Source organism: Chiloscyllium plagiosum, unplaced genomic scaffold (genome assembly GCF_037043375.1).
Source record: "Chiloscyllium plagiosum isolate Xiang-an unplaced genomic scaffold, Cpla_swu_hap1 HiC_scaffold_14, whole genome shotgun sequence".
In the NCBI taxonomy this organism is placed as follows: Eukaryota; Metazoa; Chordata; class Chondrichthyes; order Orectolobiformes; family Hemiscylliidae; genus Chiloscyllium; species Chiloscyllium plagiosum.
In genome coordinates, this window is record NW_028270152.1 from 71,972,370 (window position 1) to 71,987,802 (window position 15,433).

The 15,433-nt window shown below is 42.5% G+C and overlaps 1 protein-coding gene across 2 annotated transcripts in view; it reads left to right on the plus strand.

Moving 5' to 3' along the window:
* The window catches only part of dnah1 (dynein, axonemal, heavy chain 1), a 422,195-nt gene extending 420,337 nt beyond the window's left edge, over positions 1-1,858 (plus strand). For both annotated transcript variants that reach the window (XM_043708503.2, XM_087994517.1), the window contains one exon: positions 991-1,858. In XM_043708503.2, the coding sequence (XP_043564438.2) occupies positions 991-1,112 (122 nt within the window). In that variant the 3' untranslated portion in view covers positions 1,113-1,858. The remainder of the gene's footprint in view (positions 1-990) is intronic.
* Positions 1,859-15,433: the final 13,575 nt, after the last annotated feature.

A 15,433-nucleotide genomic window follows, 5' to 3' on the forward strand; every position in this document is an offset into this window, starting at 1 on the left:
TTCAGGTTTAATTCAATGTTTAATGATAAATGGATTTCATGTAGGAGGTCTTGTGATGAAGTGGTAGCATCTGGATCTCTGGGCCAAACACTGTAGGCTTGAGTCCCACACCTATGTTAGCGATGGAACAAGTTGAAGTCAGCCTGAAGATCTTTCCAAAGCCATCTAATGGCAAGTAGTAAGAGTGGGAGAATCTCCTGGTTATCCATCCTGCAGAAGGCAATGAAAAACTACTTTGTCAATAAGCCCAGACCAATTCAGTGAGAGTCCATGGCTCAGTCCTTGGAAAGAAGAACAGGAAGACTGACTGGTTTTGTGTCAGTGAAGAAACACAACTTTATCCGAGTAGCAGAACAATAAGGCTTTGTATTAGTGGGTACGATTTTCAACCCTATCTATGTAACCTATTTCAGCCTTCCAAGATCTCTGCAATCCCACAGTTCTGGCCTACTGCATTTCCCCCAGTTTTAATTATTCCATCAATAATAGCCATGCATTCAGTCACCTCGACCCTAAGCCATGAAATTTCCACCCTAAACCTCTCTACCTCACAACTCCCTTTCCTGTTTTTAAAGATTCCTTAAACCCTTTGACTAATCTTTTCTGTCTTCAGTATCTCGTTATATAGCTTAGTGTAGGTCTTTCTTTTATTAAGACTCTGATGAGGGGTTGTCTTATTTCATCAAAGGCATAATAAAAATGCAAATTATTTTTGTTTGGGTGTAAAACCAGTGTTCCTACCAATTCCTGGACTGATACAGTTAGAATTTCCTCATAACTCCAGAGAAACTTTTCTTTGTTGAAATTTGTTGGATTATATTTGACATGCAGAAAGACATATAAATGTGCACATTTGGATATTGTATGAGATTAAAATGAAATTGAGCACTTCGAATGACAAGTATTTTTCATGCCTATTTGGTAATAAACATTCCAGAGATAATCTTCCAGAGACATGCTTTAACTTGTCAAAAAAAATCTTCATTTTAGGTACACTATCAACAACTGGCCACTCCACTAATTACGTTATAGCTGTGGAATTACCAACCACTAAATCACAGAGACACTGGATCAAGCAAGGGGTAGCATTAATCTGTGCTCTGGATTATTGAAAAATAGCATGTGACAAAAATTTGCTTCCTCTGTTCTCATCCTTGATTGGTTCAGTATTGAGATATGCACCTTATTTCAGTGAAATGTATCAGAGAAAAAAACTGGTTATGCATTAAAATTTTTCTAATTGTTGTTTATTATGCATTTTTCATTTTTGTTTTACAAATATATTTACTTTGAAGTAGGTTATGAAATTCCATTTCTAATGAAAAAAAACAGTAAATTGTGATAAACAAATGACTAAAGAAATTGCAGGAATGAATGCTTTTGTATTAGTTTCTGAAAATGCCTTTCTGTCTTAAGCCATCTCATTATAGGAGGAATTTCACCCTCATCATACATGTTCATGATAATCTCAAGCATAGATTTTTTTATCTGTTATACTCTTTGCATGCAACAGGTTAAGGGCAACATTATAAAAATTGATGGGATTTTATATTTGTCATGGAGTTTCATTTATAATAATTTGTAATGATTCTCTTTTTTATTTTCAAACAAACTACTTTTTAAAAATTGTCACATTTTGCTCAACTAAAAACAAATTTACGTTGAAATTTATGAATGCATAAAATGTACCTCTGTTCACATTTTATAATATGCTTTATATTAGAGTTTTTACTGAAACTGCAATGGTAATGTACTGTTTTTAAGGCAACTTTAATTTAGAGAATATCTGCACTGTTACAAAGAAATAACACCTTTTTTGGCATTGTACTGATTGGACAATGATGAATAAACATTTTGAAAGTTATTTCAGGTGTCGTGTTCACAGATGATGTGATCAATGCCACTCCTGGGGGAGATGACAACTAAATGGTATTACCACCAGACTTATTTTTTAAAAAAATCTGATATTAAAAAATGTAATAATGACTATTCTCAGGAAAACTAATCTGGTTCACTAATATCCTTGAGGGAAGGAAACTACTGTCATTATCTACATGTGACTCCAGACTGACAGCAATGCAGTTGACTCTCAATAGAGATGTACAGCATGGAAACAGACCCTTTGGTCCAACTTGTCCATGCCAACCAGATATCCTAACCTAATCTAGTCCCATTTGCCAACACTTGGCCCATATCCCTCTAAACCCTTCCTATTCAGATACCCATCCGGATGCCTTTTAAATAATGTAATTGTACCTGCCTCCACCACTTTCTCTGGTAGCTCATTCCATACACGCACCACCCTCTGCACAAAAAAGTTGCCCCTTACATCCTTTTTATATCTTTTCCCTCTCTCCCTGAACCTATGCCCTCTAGTTTTGAATTCTCCCACCCCAGGGAAAACATCTTGCCTATTTCCCCTATCCATGCCCCTCATGATTTTATAAGCCTCTATAAGGTCACCCCTCAGCTTCTGACGCTGCAGGGAAAATAGTCGCAGCCTGTTCAACCTCTCCCTATAGCACAAATCCTCCAACCCTGGCGACATCCTTGTAAATCTTTTCTGAACCCTTTCAAGTTTCACAACATCCTTCCGATAGGAAGGAAACCAGAATTGCACACAATATTCCAAAAATGGCCTAACCAATGTCCTGTGAAGCCACATCATGATCTCCCAACTCCTATATTCAATGCTCTGACCAATAAAGGAAAGCATACCAAATGCTCTCCTTATTATCCTATCTATCTGCAACTCTACTTTCAAGGAACTATGAATGTGCACTCCAAGGTCTCTTTGTTCAGCAATGCTTCCCAGGACATCACCATTAAGTGTCTCAGCCCTGCTCTGATTTGCTTTTCCAAAATGCAGCACCTCACATTTATCTAAATTAAGTCTGACCTTCGCAGGGCCATTAAGACAGCCAAGGACCAATACCGATCCAAACTAGGGACCCAGGCAGATATCTGGCAACAAGAGCAAGGCTCTAAAAAGAGAGAGTGCGAGATAGCAGACGTTGAAATATCCCTCCCAGATCGTCTCAACACCTTCTGCGCTCGCTTTGAGCAGAATTTTGGCGGAGAGGTAACACCTATTCCGACAAGTCCTGACGCACCTATCCCAACAGTCACTGCATCAGAGGTCAGATCAGTTTTCCTTGGTGTGAATCCAAGGGACGTGATGGGACCAGACGAAGTACCAGGCCGTGTACTCAGAGCATGCGCAGATCAATTGGCAGAGGTCTTCTCGGACACCTTCAACCGGACCCTGCAGCAGGCACCGTCCCTGCCTGTTTCAAAAGGGCCAACATCATCCCTGTGCCGAAGAAGACTCATGCAGCATGTCTCAATGACTACCATCCAGAATACTGAATGGACTCACAAACTCTTAACATTCATCTGTACCTGTGTTTTTGTTTTTGTCACTGTTTACCTAATATTTACTTATCTATGCTACTTAACTCTATGATCTGCCTGTATTGCTCGCTAGACAAAACTTTCCACTGTGCCTCAGTACATGTGACAATAAATTGAATTCAATCCAAATTAAATTAAACTCCATCTGCCACTCCTCAGCCCATTGGCCCATCTGATCAAGATCCCATTGTACTCTGAGATAACCTTTCTCACTGTCCACCACACCTCCAATTTTGGTGTCATCTGCAAACCTACTAACCCTACCTCCTATGTTCACATCCAAATCATTTATGTAAATGACAAAAAGCAGTGGATCCAGCACCGATCCTTGTGGCACTCCACTGGTCACAGGTCTCCAGTCTGAAAAACAACCCTCCACTACAACCCACTGTCTTCTACCTTTGAGCCAGTTCTGTATCCAAATGGCTAGTTCTCCCTGTATTCCATGAGATCTAACCTTGCTAACCAGTCTCCCATGAGGAATCTTGTCGAACACCTTACTGAGCTCCGCTCTTTACAATCCTCTTTGTTACTTCTTCAAAAAAACTCAATCAGGTCAGTGAGACATGATTTCCCACACACCAAGCCACGTTGACTATCCCTAATCAGTCCTTGCCTTTCCAAATACATGTATATCCTGTCCCTCAGGATTCCCTCCAACAACTTGCCCACCACTGACGTCAGGCTCACTGGTCTATATTTCCCTGGCTTGTCCTTACTACCTTTCTTAAATAGTGGCACCACATTAGCCAACCTCCAGTCTTCGGGCACCTCATCTGTGGCAATCGATGACACAAATATCTCAGCAAGAGGCCCAGCAATCACTTCCCTAGCTTTCCACAGGGTTCTAAGGTACACCCCAGGTCCTGGGAATTTGTCCACTTTAATGTGTTTCATGACATCCAACACCTCCTCCTGTGTAATATGGACATTTTTCAAGATGTCACCATATATTTCCCTACATTCTACATCTTCCATGTCCTTTCCCACATTAAACACTGATGCAAGATACTCGTTTAGTATCTCTCCCATCTCCTGCGGTTCCACACAAAGGCTGCCTTGCTGATCTTTGAGTGACCCTACTCTCTCCCTACTTACCCTTTTGTCCCTAATGTATTTATAAAAACCGTTTGGATTCTCCTTAGCCCTATTTGCCAAAGCTATCTCATGTCCCCTTTTTGCCCTCCTGACTTCCCTCTTAACAAACCTCTGCTACCTTTTTACTTTTCTCAGGATTCACTCGATCTCTGCTGTCTGCACCTGACATATGCTTCCTTCTTTATCTTAACCAAAACCTCAATTTCCCTACATCCAGCATCCCCTATACCTACCAGCCTTTCCTTTCACCCTAACTAGGAATATATTGCCTCTGGACTCTTGTTATCTCATTTTTGAAGGTTTCCCACTTTCCAACCATCCCTTTACCTGCGACGTTCTGCCCCCAATCAGCTTTTGACAGTTCTTGCCTAAAACCATCAAAATTAACCTTCCTCAATTCAGAAATTCAACTTTTTGATCTGGTCTATCCTTTTCCATCACTATTTTTAAGACTAATAGAATTATGGTCGCTGGCCCCAAAGTGCTCCCCCACTGACATCTCAGTCACCTGCCCTGCCTTATTTCCCAAGAGTAGCTCAAGTTTTACACCTTCTCTAGTAGGTACATCCACATGATGAATCAGAAATTTTTCTTGTGCACACTTAACAAATTCCTCTCCATCTAAACCTTTAACACCATGGCAGTCCCAGTCTATGTTTGGAAAGTTAAAATCCCCTACCATAACCACCCTATTATTCTTACAGATAACTGAAATCTCCCTACAAATTTGTTTCTCAATTTCCCCTCTGACTATTGGGGGGTCTATAATACAATCCCAATAAGGTGATCACTCCTTTCTTATTTCTCAGTTCCACCCAAAAAACCTCCCTGGATGTATTCCCAGGAATATCCTCCCTAAGTACAGCAGTAATGCTGTCCCTTATCAAAAATGCCGCTCCCCCTCCTCCCTTTCCTCCCTTTCTGTAGCATCTGTATCCTGAAACATTAAGCTGCCAGTCCTGTCCATCCCTGAGCCATGTTTCTATAATCGCTATGATATCCCAGTCCCATTTTCCTAGCTATGCCCTGAGTTCATCTGCCTTCCTTGTTTGGCCTCTTGCTTTGAAATAAATGCAGTTTAATTTATCAGTCCTACCTTGTCCTCTGCTTTGTTCCTGCCTGCCATGACTCTTTGACTCGCTCCCTTTCCCAGTTGTACCAGTCTCAGATTGATTTCTTTCCTCACTTTGACTATCGCCCCACCCCCACCTTACTAGTTTAAATCCTCCCAAGCAGCTCTAGCAAATCTCCCTGCCAATATGTTAGTCTCCTTCCTGTTCAGGTGTAGTCCATTCTTCTCGTACAGGTCTCTTCTACCCCAAAAGAGATTCCATTGTTCCAAAAAAGTAAATCCTTCTCTCCTGCACCAGCTCCTCAGCCACACATTCATCTGTTCTCTCCTCCTATTCCTCCTCTCACTAGCTCATAGCACAGGGAGTAATCCAGATATTACTACCATCGAGGACCTCCTTTTTAAATCCCTGCCTAACTTTCTACATTCTCACTTTAGAATCTCATCATTTTCCCTTTTTATGTCGTTTGCTCCAATGTATACAATGACCTTCTGCTGGTCTCAGAATCATAGAATCCCTACAGTGTGGAAACAGACCCTTCGGCCCAACAAGTCCACACCAACCTTCCAAAGAGTAACCCACCCAGACCCATTCCCCTACCCTATTACCATATATTTGCCTCTGACTTATGCACCTAACCTACACACCCCTGAACAATTTAGCATGGCCAATTCATCTAACCTGCACTGTGGGAGGAAACCAGAGCACCCGGAGAGAATGTGCAGACTCCACACAGTCACCCAAGGCTGGAATCGAACCTGGGACCCTGGTGGTGTGAGGCAGCAGTGCTAACCACTGAGATGCCATCTCTTTCTCTTTTGAGAACATTCTGCACCCTCTCTGAGATACCCTTGATCCTGGCACCAGGAAGGCAATACACTGTACTGATTTCTTGCCACTGGCCGCAGAAAGGTCTGTCTGTGCCGCTGACTAGAGAGTCCCCTAACACAATCGATCACTTGTAATTTCTTTTAAGATAGGTATTTTCCCTTTCTGCTTTCCATTGGTAAGCCAATGTCATATTGCCTTTTCTGTGTCAGATGTAGCATAATTAATAGCGCTGTTGGTTCAGAGTAGGAAGGTAAGGGGTTCATAATGCCACAACAAAATAGCTAATCCTTTAAACTGTCACTCAAACTGTCAACCTGTTTTGAGAATGTAGCATTTGAACCGCAGCCTAGTAAATATAATGCCATGTGTTAACCCTTGGGAAGATGCAAAAAAAAACGCTATTGAAACTGCATAAACAGGTGTTTATTTTTCTGACCAGCACGTAGTGGCCTGTCATAGAATAATAGACATGTACAGCATAGAAACAGACCCTTTGGTCCAACTCATCCATGCTGACCAGATACCCGAAATTAATCTAGTCCCATTTGCCAGCACTTTGCCAGCACATATCCCTCTAAACCCTTCCTATTCATATACCCATCCAGATGCCTTTTAAATGTTGTAATTCTACCAGCTTTGGCAGCTCATTGCATATACGCACTACCCTTTGTGTGAAAATGTTTCCCCATAGGTCCCTTTTAAACCTTTCCCCTCTCACCCTCAAACTATGCCATCTATTTCTGGACTCCCCCAACCCAGGGTAAAGACCTTGTCCATTTACCCAATCCACGCCCCTCAGGATTTTATGAACCTCGACAGAGGAACCTCGAGTATCCGAAGGACACAGGCGGGAAATATTTCGTTCGGTTAATCAAATTCCGGATAAGCGAATGCCAGATAATAGTTTAGCCAAGCATCGGGACTTTGTGATCTTGCTGGATAATCCGATAATCAGATAATCGAGGTTCCTCTGTATAAGGTCACCCCTCAGTCTCCGATGCTCCAGGTAAAACAGACTCAGCTTATTCAGCCTCTCCCTGTAGCTCAAATCCTCCAACCCTGGCAACATCCTTGTAAATCTGTCAATCATGATATTTTCTTTTCATTCTCATAGACTGCTTCAGCCTGTCTTTTTGCCTACAAGTTTGAAGAGTAGGGTATTTTTAAAAAACATCAGAGAGTTATACAATCTTATACACTTCTGAAGAATATCTACTGCTCCAAATTGTAACTCACCTAAAAGGAATTTGTTTGATCTCAAATATACCGGCTGAGTTTAAGTTTCTGCCCTGTGTAACTCATGTCTGTCCCCGACCAGCAAAAATTAGATCTGTTGGGAATGGGGGAGAGACTTCTGCATCTGGATCCCACTAATCACTTTAGAGTTCTGCAGTATCTTCATATCCATTGACTATGCTTCTCTTACACATGCGGCCCAACCTGCTGAGTATTTCCTGTCTTTATTTCACATTCACATCATTTGTGGTATTTTGCAATTGTAGCAAGACGCTAATTGTCAATGTCGGCCATATCCTAGGTCACCTGTGATACGTTAAGTATAGATTTGACCAACACATCTAACAGGAATATAAAAACAGTGAAAATGTACAGTACAGAATATTCCCAAGGATGAAGATTTACACTAATGAAGAAACACAAGGGATTGAATTTATTTCACTGTGAAGATTATGGGGTACTTGATAACAGTCCACAATTATAAATATTTATGCCAAATTAAAGGCATAATAAAAAGCTATAGCTCAGATATAAGCAACTGTGTTCACCAAAGATGAGCGATTTTTTTTTCCTCTGGTTATGTAGACAGTAACAAGAGAGACAAAATTTAAGGCAATACTTGAAAACATTCTGTATGCTGGGTGGTTAGAATGAAAAATTCTCTTGTCATCAAGATATGCTGAAACCATACTCATTTTCAATGGTTGTTCTAAAATCTGAAATACACTGAAGGATAATTATACCCAGCAAATTCCAAGAAATACCAACAGGATCATTGTATGACAGGTTAAGTCTGACTGTGGGTTGTGCTAATGAGACGTTAAACATCATCGCAGGAAGTAATGCAATGTCACATGATCTTGCCCTGTCTTCCAGTCTCTTGGTAAAATGGGGGGAGGGGAAGCTGGTGGCCTCGTGGTACAGACAAGTAAGTTAGAGGCCCAGGCTCGTGTTCAGGAGCATGTGGATATAAATCTCACAACAGCAGCTGATGGAATTTTAATACAAGTAACAGGGAAGACAAATGGAAGGTTGACCTTTCTTTCAAATGGAATCAAGTACAAAAATAGGGAGTTCATGCTAAAACTATACAGAGCATCAGTCAGTTCATAGCTGGAACTCTGTGAACAGTTTTAATCCCCTTCTCTAAGGAATGATATATTGGCATTGGAGGCAGTCCAGAGCAGATTCACCAGGTTGATCCCAGGTATGGATGGATTTTCTCACGAGAAGAGGTTAACTATGTTGAGCCTATACTCTTTAGAGTTTAGAGGAATGAGCCGTGACCTTATTGAAACGTCCAAGAATCTTAGGGGATTTGATAGAGTAGGTACAGAAGGGTTGTTTCTCTACTGGAAGAGTCTAGGACCAAAGGGTATAATCTCAGGATAAGCAGTCACCCATTTAACAAGAAGAATTTTTTCACTTAGAAGGTGGTGAATCTGTGGAATTCTTTACCACGGAGGACATGGCGACTGGGCCATTAAGTATATTCAAGGCTAAGGTGAACAGATTTTAAATTAATAAGGAAATCAAAGGGAAAAAGGAGGAAGGTGAAGATAAAGATGGTCAGCTCAGACATGATCTCTTTGAATGGTGAAACAGACAAGATGGGCTCAATGACCTACTTCTGTACTAAACCTGGAAAATGAAGCTAGTCTCAGAGATCATGACTATGACAACATTATCAATCATTATTAAAACCCATCTGGTTCACTCATGTCCTTAAAAGAAGCAAATCTGCCATCCTTCCCTGGTTTTGCCTGTATGTAAGCCACATTCACAGAACTGTGTGACTGACTCTTAGCTGTCCTCTAAAATAACCTAGCAAGATACTTTTTAAAGGCAATTCAGGACGGACAACAAATGTTGACTGTTCCAGCACTGCTCAAATTCCTAGAAAGATACCAGCAGTGCGCTGCAAGGATCGGTGCACTGCTCTTCCTCGTTTATATAAATGATTTGGAAGAGACAAGAGAAGACATGGTTAATAAGTTTGCAGATGACACCAAAATCGGTTTTATAGTTGGCAGTGAAGAAGGTTATCTAAGAATACAACAGGATCTTGATTAACTGGGCCAGTGGGCCAAGGAATGCCATGTAGAGTTTAATTTAGATAAATTCAAGGTATTGCATTTTGATAAGACAAACTAAGGCTGGATTTACATAGTTAATGGTGGGGTTTCAGGGAGTGCTGTCAAACAGGGAAGCAGGTACAGAGTTTCTCAATGGCAAGAGGGGAAAGATTTAAAAGGGACCTAAGGGGTGACTTTTTCACACAGAGGGTGGTGCGTAAATGGTAAAGGTGAATACAATTACAGTTAAAAGACATTTGGGCAGTTACATGAATAGGCAAGGTTTCGAGGGATATGGGCTAAATGCAGGCAAATGGGATTAGTTCAGATTAGGAAACCTGGCAAGCATGGATGAGTTGGGCCAAAGGGTCTGTTGCCATGCTGTATGACTATATGATTCTATAATAAAAGATAAAGCTGCTGTTTGTTAAAAGCTGTTCTTAAATAAAGTTGCTTCAGCAACATCTAGAAATAATCTTTAACCGCGCAACTAGACTATTGTTTGGTGTCAGCAAGTGAAAGGAGGTGAAGGAAATCTCTCTGATGTTCATGAAAACTTCAAGCAGATTGCGTGTTCCAAACAAAGAGAAGCAAGGCTGTATTTGGCCTCACTGCAAAACCAAGCTGTAAGCAGGTACATGTGCAATGAAGGGGTCATATGGATGATGTATTCACCAGGCAGGGGATCAACAGCAGAAGAGCTACATTCAGGGGAATAATAAAACCATTCAATCTGCAAAATGACACCATTGTTGAGAAGGCTAAATTTAATAAATGTATCCGGTGAGAAAGGGAAACTATTGGCCTTGTTATCAATGATCCACATAGCCCTGCAGAGAACTGAGAGTGTGGCAACTTAAAAGGAGAAATAATCAAGTACGGAATTGTTGTTGAAGTCTTAGATGAAGCACTACTGACCACTTGCAGTAAAGGAATAACTTACATGATCAAAAACAATTCAACTCATCAGCTAAGCTTGTTGTATGGTAGATCCTCACCCTCACAGGTTACTTAGCTGTCATCATCCTCCCTTGAGGTTGGGAACTAAAGTGCATGACCAATCTGGTATAATAGAGGAGAATCTCTTGATAGTCTAATGAAAAGATGTCATTTATAAAATTATAGTAATTGGGTACAAGTTACATTTGAATGGCAGACATTGTTACTAGGACTATGAGGAAGACCTAGATGGTAGGTCTGTCTCCTTCGAGATCCAGAGCTGTTCTCTGACTTTACCTCGTCCAATACCTCCCATCATAGAGTCAAAGAGTCCAACAGCATGGAGACAGGCCCTTCAGCCCAAACTGGTCCATGCTAACCCCATTTCCCTGCACTTGGCCCATATCCTTCTAAATCTTTCCTATCCATATATTTGTCCAAATGTTTTATAAGTGTTGTTAACATACCCACCTCAACCACATCCACTAGCAGCTCATTCCATATGTGTACCACCCTCTGTGTAAAAACGTTGCCCCTCAGGTTACCTTTTGTTCTTTCTCCTCTAACCTTAAACTGATGCCCTCCATTTCTCAATCCCCCATTCCTGGCAAACAGACTGAGTGCATTCACCCTATCCAAGCCTCTCATGGTCTTATACACTTCTATAAGATCCCCTCTCAGTCTCCTACACTCTACAACAAAAAAATCCTGGCTTTTCCAATCTCTCCCTATAACTCAGATCCTTGAGTTCTGGCAACACCCTTGTAAATTTCTTTTACAATCTTTCTAAGTTTAATAACATCCTTCCTATAGCAAGGTGACCAAAATTGAACACAATACTCCCAAGTGTGGCCTCACCAACCTCCTGTACAACTGCAACATGATTTCCCAATTTCTATACTCAGTGCCCTGACTGATGAAGGTCAGTGTGCCAAAAGCCTTCTTCACTGCCTTGTCTACCTGCGATTTCAGTTTTAGAGAACCATGCACCTGAATCCAAGGTTCCTCTGTTCCACTACACTTAAGGCTCTACCATTCCACATGAAACTCCTGTTTGATTTGACTTTCCAAAATGTAAGACTTCACACTTATCTATATTAAACTCCATTTTCCATTTCTCGGCCCACTTCCCCAACTGATCAAGGACCTGCTGTAAATTCTCCTCACTGATCCACAATACCGCCTATTTTATAGTGTCATCAGCAAACTCACTAATAATGCCTTGAACATTCTCATCCAAATCAGAGATATAGATAACAAACAGAAATGGGCCTAGCACCGAATCCTGAGGCACTCCACTTGGCCTCCAGTCCGATAAGCATCCTTCCTCTATTACTCTCTGCTTCCTACCATCAAACCAATTGTGTATCCAGTTTGCCAGCTCCATCTGGATTCTATGTGATCTAACCTTCCAGAACAGCCTACCACGTGGGACCTTATCAAAGGCTTGACTGAAATTGATAGAGACTATGTCTACCGTCCTGACCTCGTCAACCTTCCTGGTCACTTCATCAAAGAACTCTAACAAATTTGTGAGGCATGATCTCCCACGCACAAAGCCATGCTGACTACTCCTAATCACATTCTGTCTTTCAAAATGCATGTATATCTTATCCCTCAGAATCTTCTCAAGTAACTTACCCACCACGGATGTTAGGCTTACTGGTCTATAGTTCCCACGATTTTCTTTGCAGCCCTTCTTGAATAAGGGCACAACATTCGCTACCCTCCAGTCTTCTGGAACCTCACCCGTGGCTAATGATGATGCAAAAATATCAGCCAGAGGCCCCCGCAATTTCTTCTCCAGCCTCTTGCAGTGTTCTTGGATACATCTAGTCAGGACCAGGAGATTTATCCACATTCACACATTCTAATACATCCAACACCTCTTCTACTGTGAAATGAACTGTCCCCAACATATCACCACTAACTTCTCCAAGTTCCCAAGTCTTAATGTCGTGTAAACACAGAGGAGAAATATTCATGGAGGACCTCGCCCATCTCCTGTAGTTCTACACATACATGTCCACTTTGGTCCTTGAGGTGTCCTATTCTCTCTCTAGTTATTCTTTTACCTTTAATAAGCTTAAAGAATCTCTTTGGATTCATCTTAACCTTCTCAGCCAAGGCTATCTCATGCCTCCTTTTCACCCTCCTGATTTCCTTCTCCATAAACTCCTGTATCCCCTATATATCTCCAGAAATTCCCTTGATCCCAGTTACCGGTACCTGAGCCATGCCTCCTTTTTCTGGTCAAAGCCTCAATATCTCTTGTCATCCAGGGTTTGCTATACCTGCCAACCTTGCCCTTCACTCTCACAGGAACATACAGACCTTGAACTCTAGCTATCTCACTTTTAAAGGCCTCCCACTTGCCAGAGGCCCCTTTGCCCACAAACAAATTACCCCCATCAACCCCTGTAAGCTTCTGTATAATTTCGTCAAAATTTGCCTCACCCTAATTTAGAATTTGAAACTGTGCCTCTCCATCATTGTTTTAAAATTAATAGAACTATATTCACTGGTCCCAAAGTGCTCTGCCATTGTCACCTCAGTCATCTATCCTGCTCTATATCCCAAGAGTAGATCGGGTTTTGCCTTTTCCTGAGTATACTGCTTGAGGAAACTTTCTCGAATGCACTTAACAAATTCCATCCCATCTAAGCCCTTAACACCAAGGCAGTCCCAGATTATGTTAGGAAAATCAAAATCCCCTACGATGACAAGCCTATTGCTCCTGCAAGTCTCCCCAGTCCCCCTTTCAATTTGGTCCTCTAATTCAGTGTGACTTTAACATCTTGCTGTAGTTGTGGGTACGTTTGCCAAGCTGGGAAATTAATTTGCAGACATTTTGTCCCTTGCCTAGGTGACACATTCAGTGCTTTGGAGCCTCCTGTGAAGTGCTGCTGTATTGTCTCTTCTGGAATTTATTTGGTTTCTTTCCTGCTGTTTCCAGTTGCCAGCTTCAGTTGTTCGTTGTAGTGGCCGGTATATTGGGTCTAGGTCGATGTGTTTGTTGGTGGAGTCAGTGGATGTGTGTCATACTTCTAGAAATTCTGTGACGGTCCTCTGTTTAGGTTGTCCTATGATTGTTGAATTTATGGTCCTTGTCATCTGTATGTAAAGCCACTGGGGACAGCTGGTTGTGGCATTTAGTAGTTAGTTGGTGTTCGTGGATGTGGATTGCTAGTTGTCTGCCTGTTTGTCCTATATAGTGTTCCATGCAGTCTTTGCATGGAATCTTGTAAATTACATTATGCGTGCACATGATCAGTCTTTTGTTCGAGTGAGTTGTTGTCTGAGCACGACTGTCAGTTTATGAGCTGTCATGAATCTGAGTGGTTGGAGAAGTCAGCCAGAAGTTAACCCTGCTTCAGGACTGGGGGTGGATATAAAGGGAGCTGCAGATAAAGGTGTGGCAGGGATAAGTGAACACAGGGTACGACCTGGTTGGTCGTTGGGAGGAATGAATCCAGTTGGTAGCTGGAAGGGTCAGGCCAATGGGGCTGGAAAGGGAGTCAGGAGAAGACAAGGGGGGTTATTTGAAATTGGAAAACTCAATGTTGAGTCCTCAGGACTTTAGGCTGCCCAGGTGGAAGGTGAGGTGTTGTTCCTCCAATTTGTGGTCTGATTTGCTGTGGCAAAGGATGGTCATGTCGGAAAGGCAGTGGTAAGGGGAATTAGAATGGGCAGTGACAGCGACAGCCCCTGCGAGCCCAGCTGAGATGCTCAGCAAATCCTGCTCTGAATTCACGTTTGGTCTCACCGATATAGAGAAGACCACAATGGGAGCGCCTGATACAGTACTAGGTTGGAGGAGAGCAGGCACCTCTGAAGCACCTGGAAGGACCGTCTGGTGCTCTGGATGGAGGTGAGGGGGCTGGTGTGCCAGCAGGTTTTGCATCTTTTACGGTTGCAGGGGAAGGTACCTGGGGTTTCGGGGCTGGGGCGGGGGGGGGGTGGAGGGGGAGTTGGTGAGGAGAGTGGTGTGAACCAAGGAATGGTCCTTGCAGAAGGCAGAGAGGAGAAAGTGAGGTCTGCAGACGCTGGAGATCAAAGCTGAAACTTTATTGCTGGAACAGCACAGCAGGTCAGGCAGCATCTAGGGAACAGAAGATTCGACGTTTCGGGCACATGCCTGAAGAAGGGCATGTGCCCGAAACGTCGAATCTTCTGTTCCCTAGATGCTGCCTGACCTGCTGTGCTGTTCCAGCAATAAAGTTTCAGCAGAAGGCAGAGAGGGGTGAGGAGGATGATGTTCTTGGTCGTAGAGGTCTAATTGGACCTGGCGGAAGTGATTAAGGATGCTACAATGGATGCAGATTGCCCACTCCTCCTGTTCCTCCCCTCTCCCACCTTATCTGCAGCTCTCCAGCCTGAAGAAGGGTTACACCCGAAACGTTGATTTCTCCACCTCCTGATGCCTATGTTCATGCATCCTCCTGCTTATCTACTCTGAAATTTCCCAAACAGTTGGTTAAAAATCTACTTTGGACGAGCAATGAAATATGGCCAAATTTGTAGCTTATTTTTTCCGTACAAAGAGATAAGTCGACAGCAAATCCACAAAGCGGGGCAGTATCACTGCACCGCAAGAGCCGTCCAGAAACAGCTGATCTTTCACGTGGAGGGGAAGGGACGATACCGCACATGCGCAGCGATGCCCAAAACTCCAGGACTACAAGCCCCAGAATGCTGAGCGGACGCGAGCACGTGCGCAGCGATGCCCAAAACTCCAGGACTACAAGCCCCAGAATACCAAGCGGA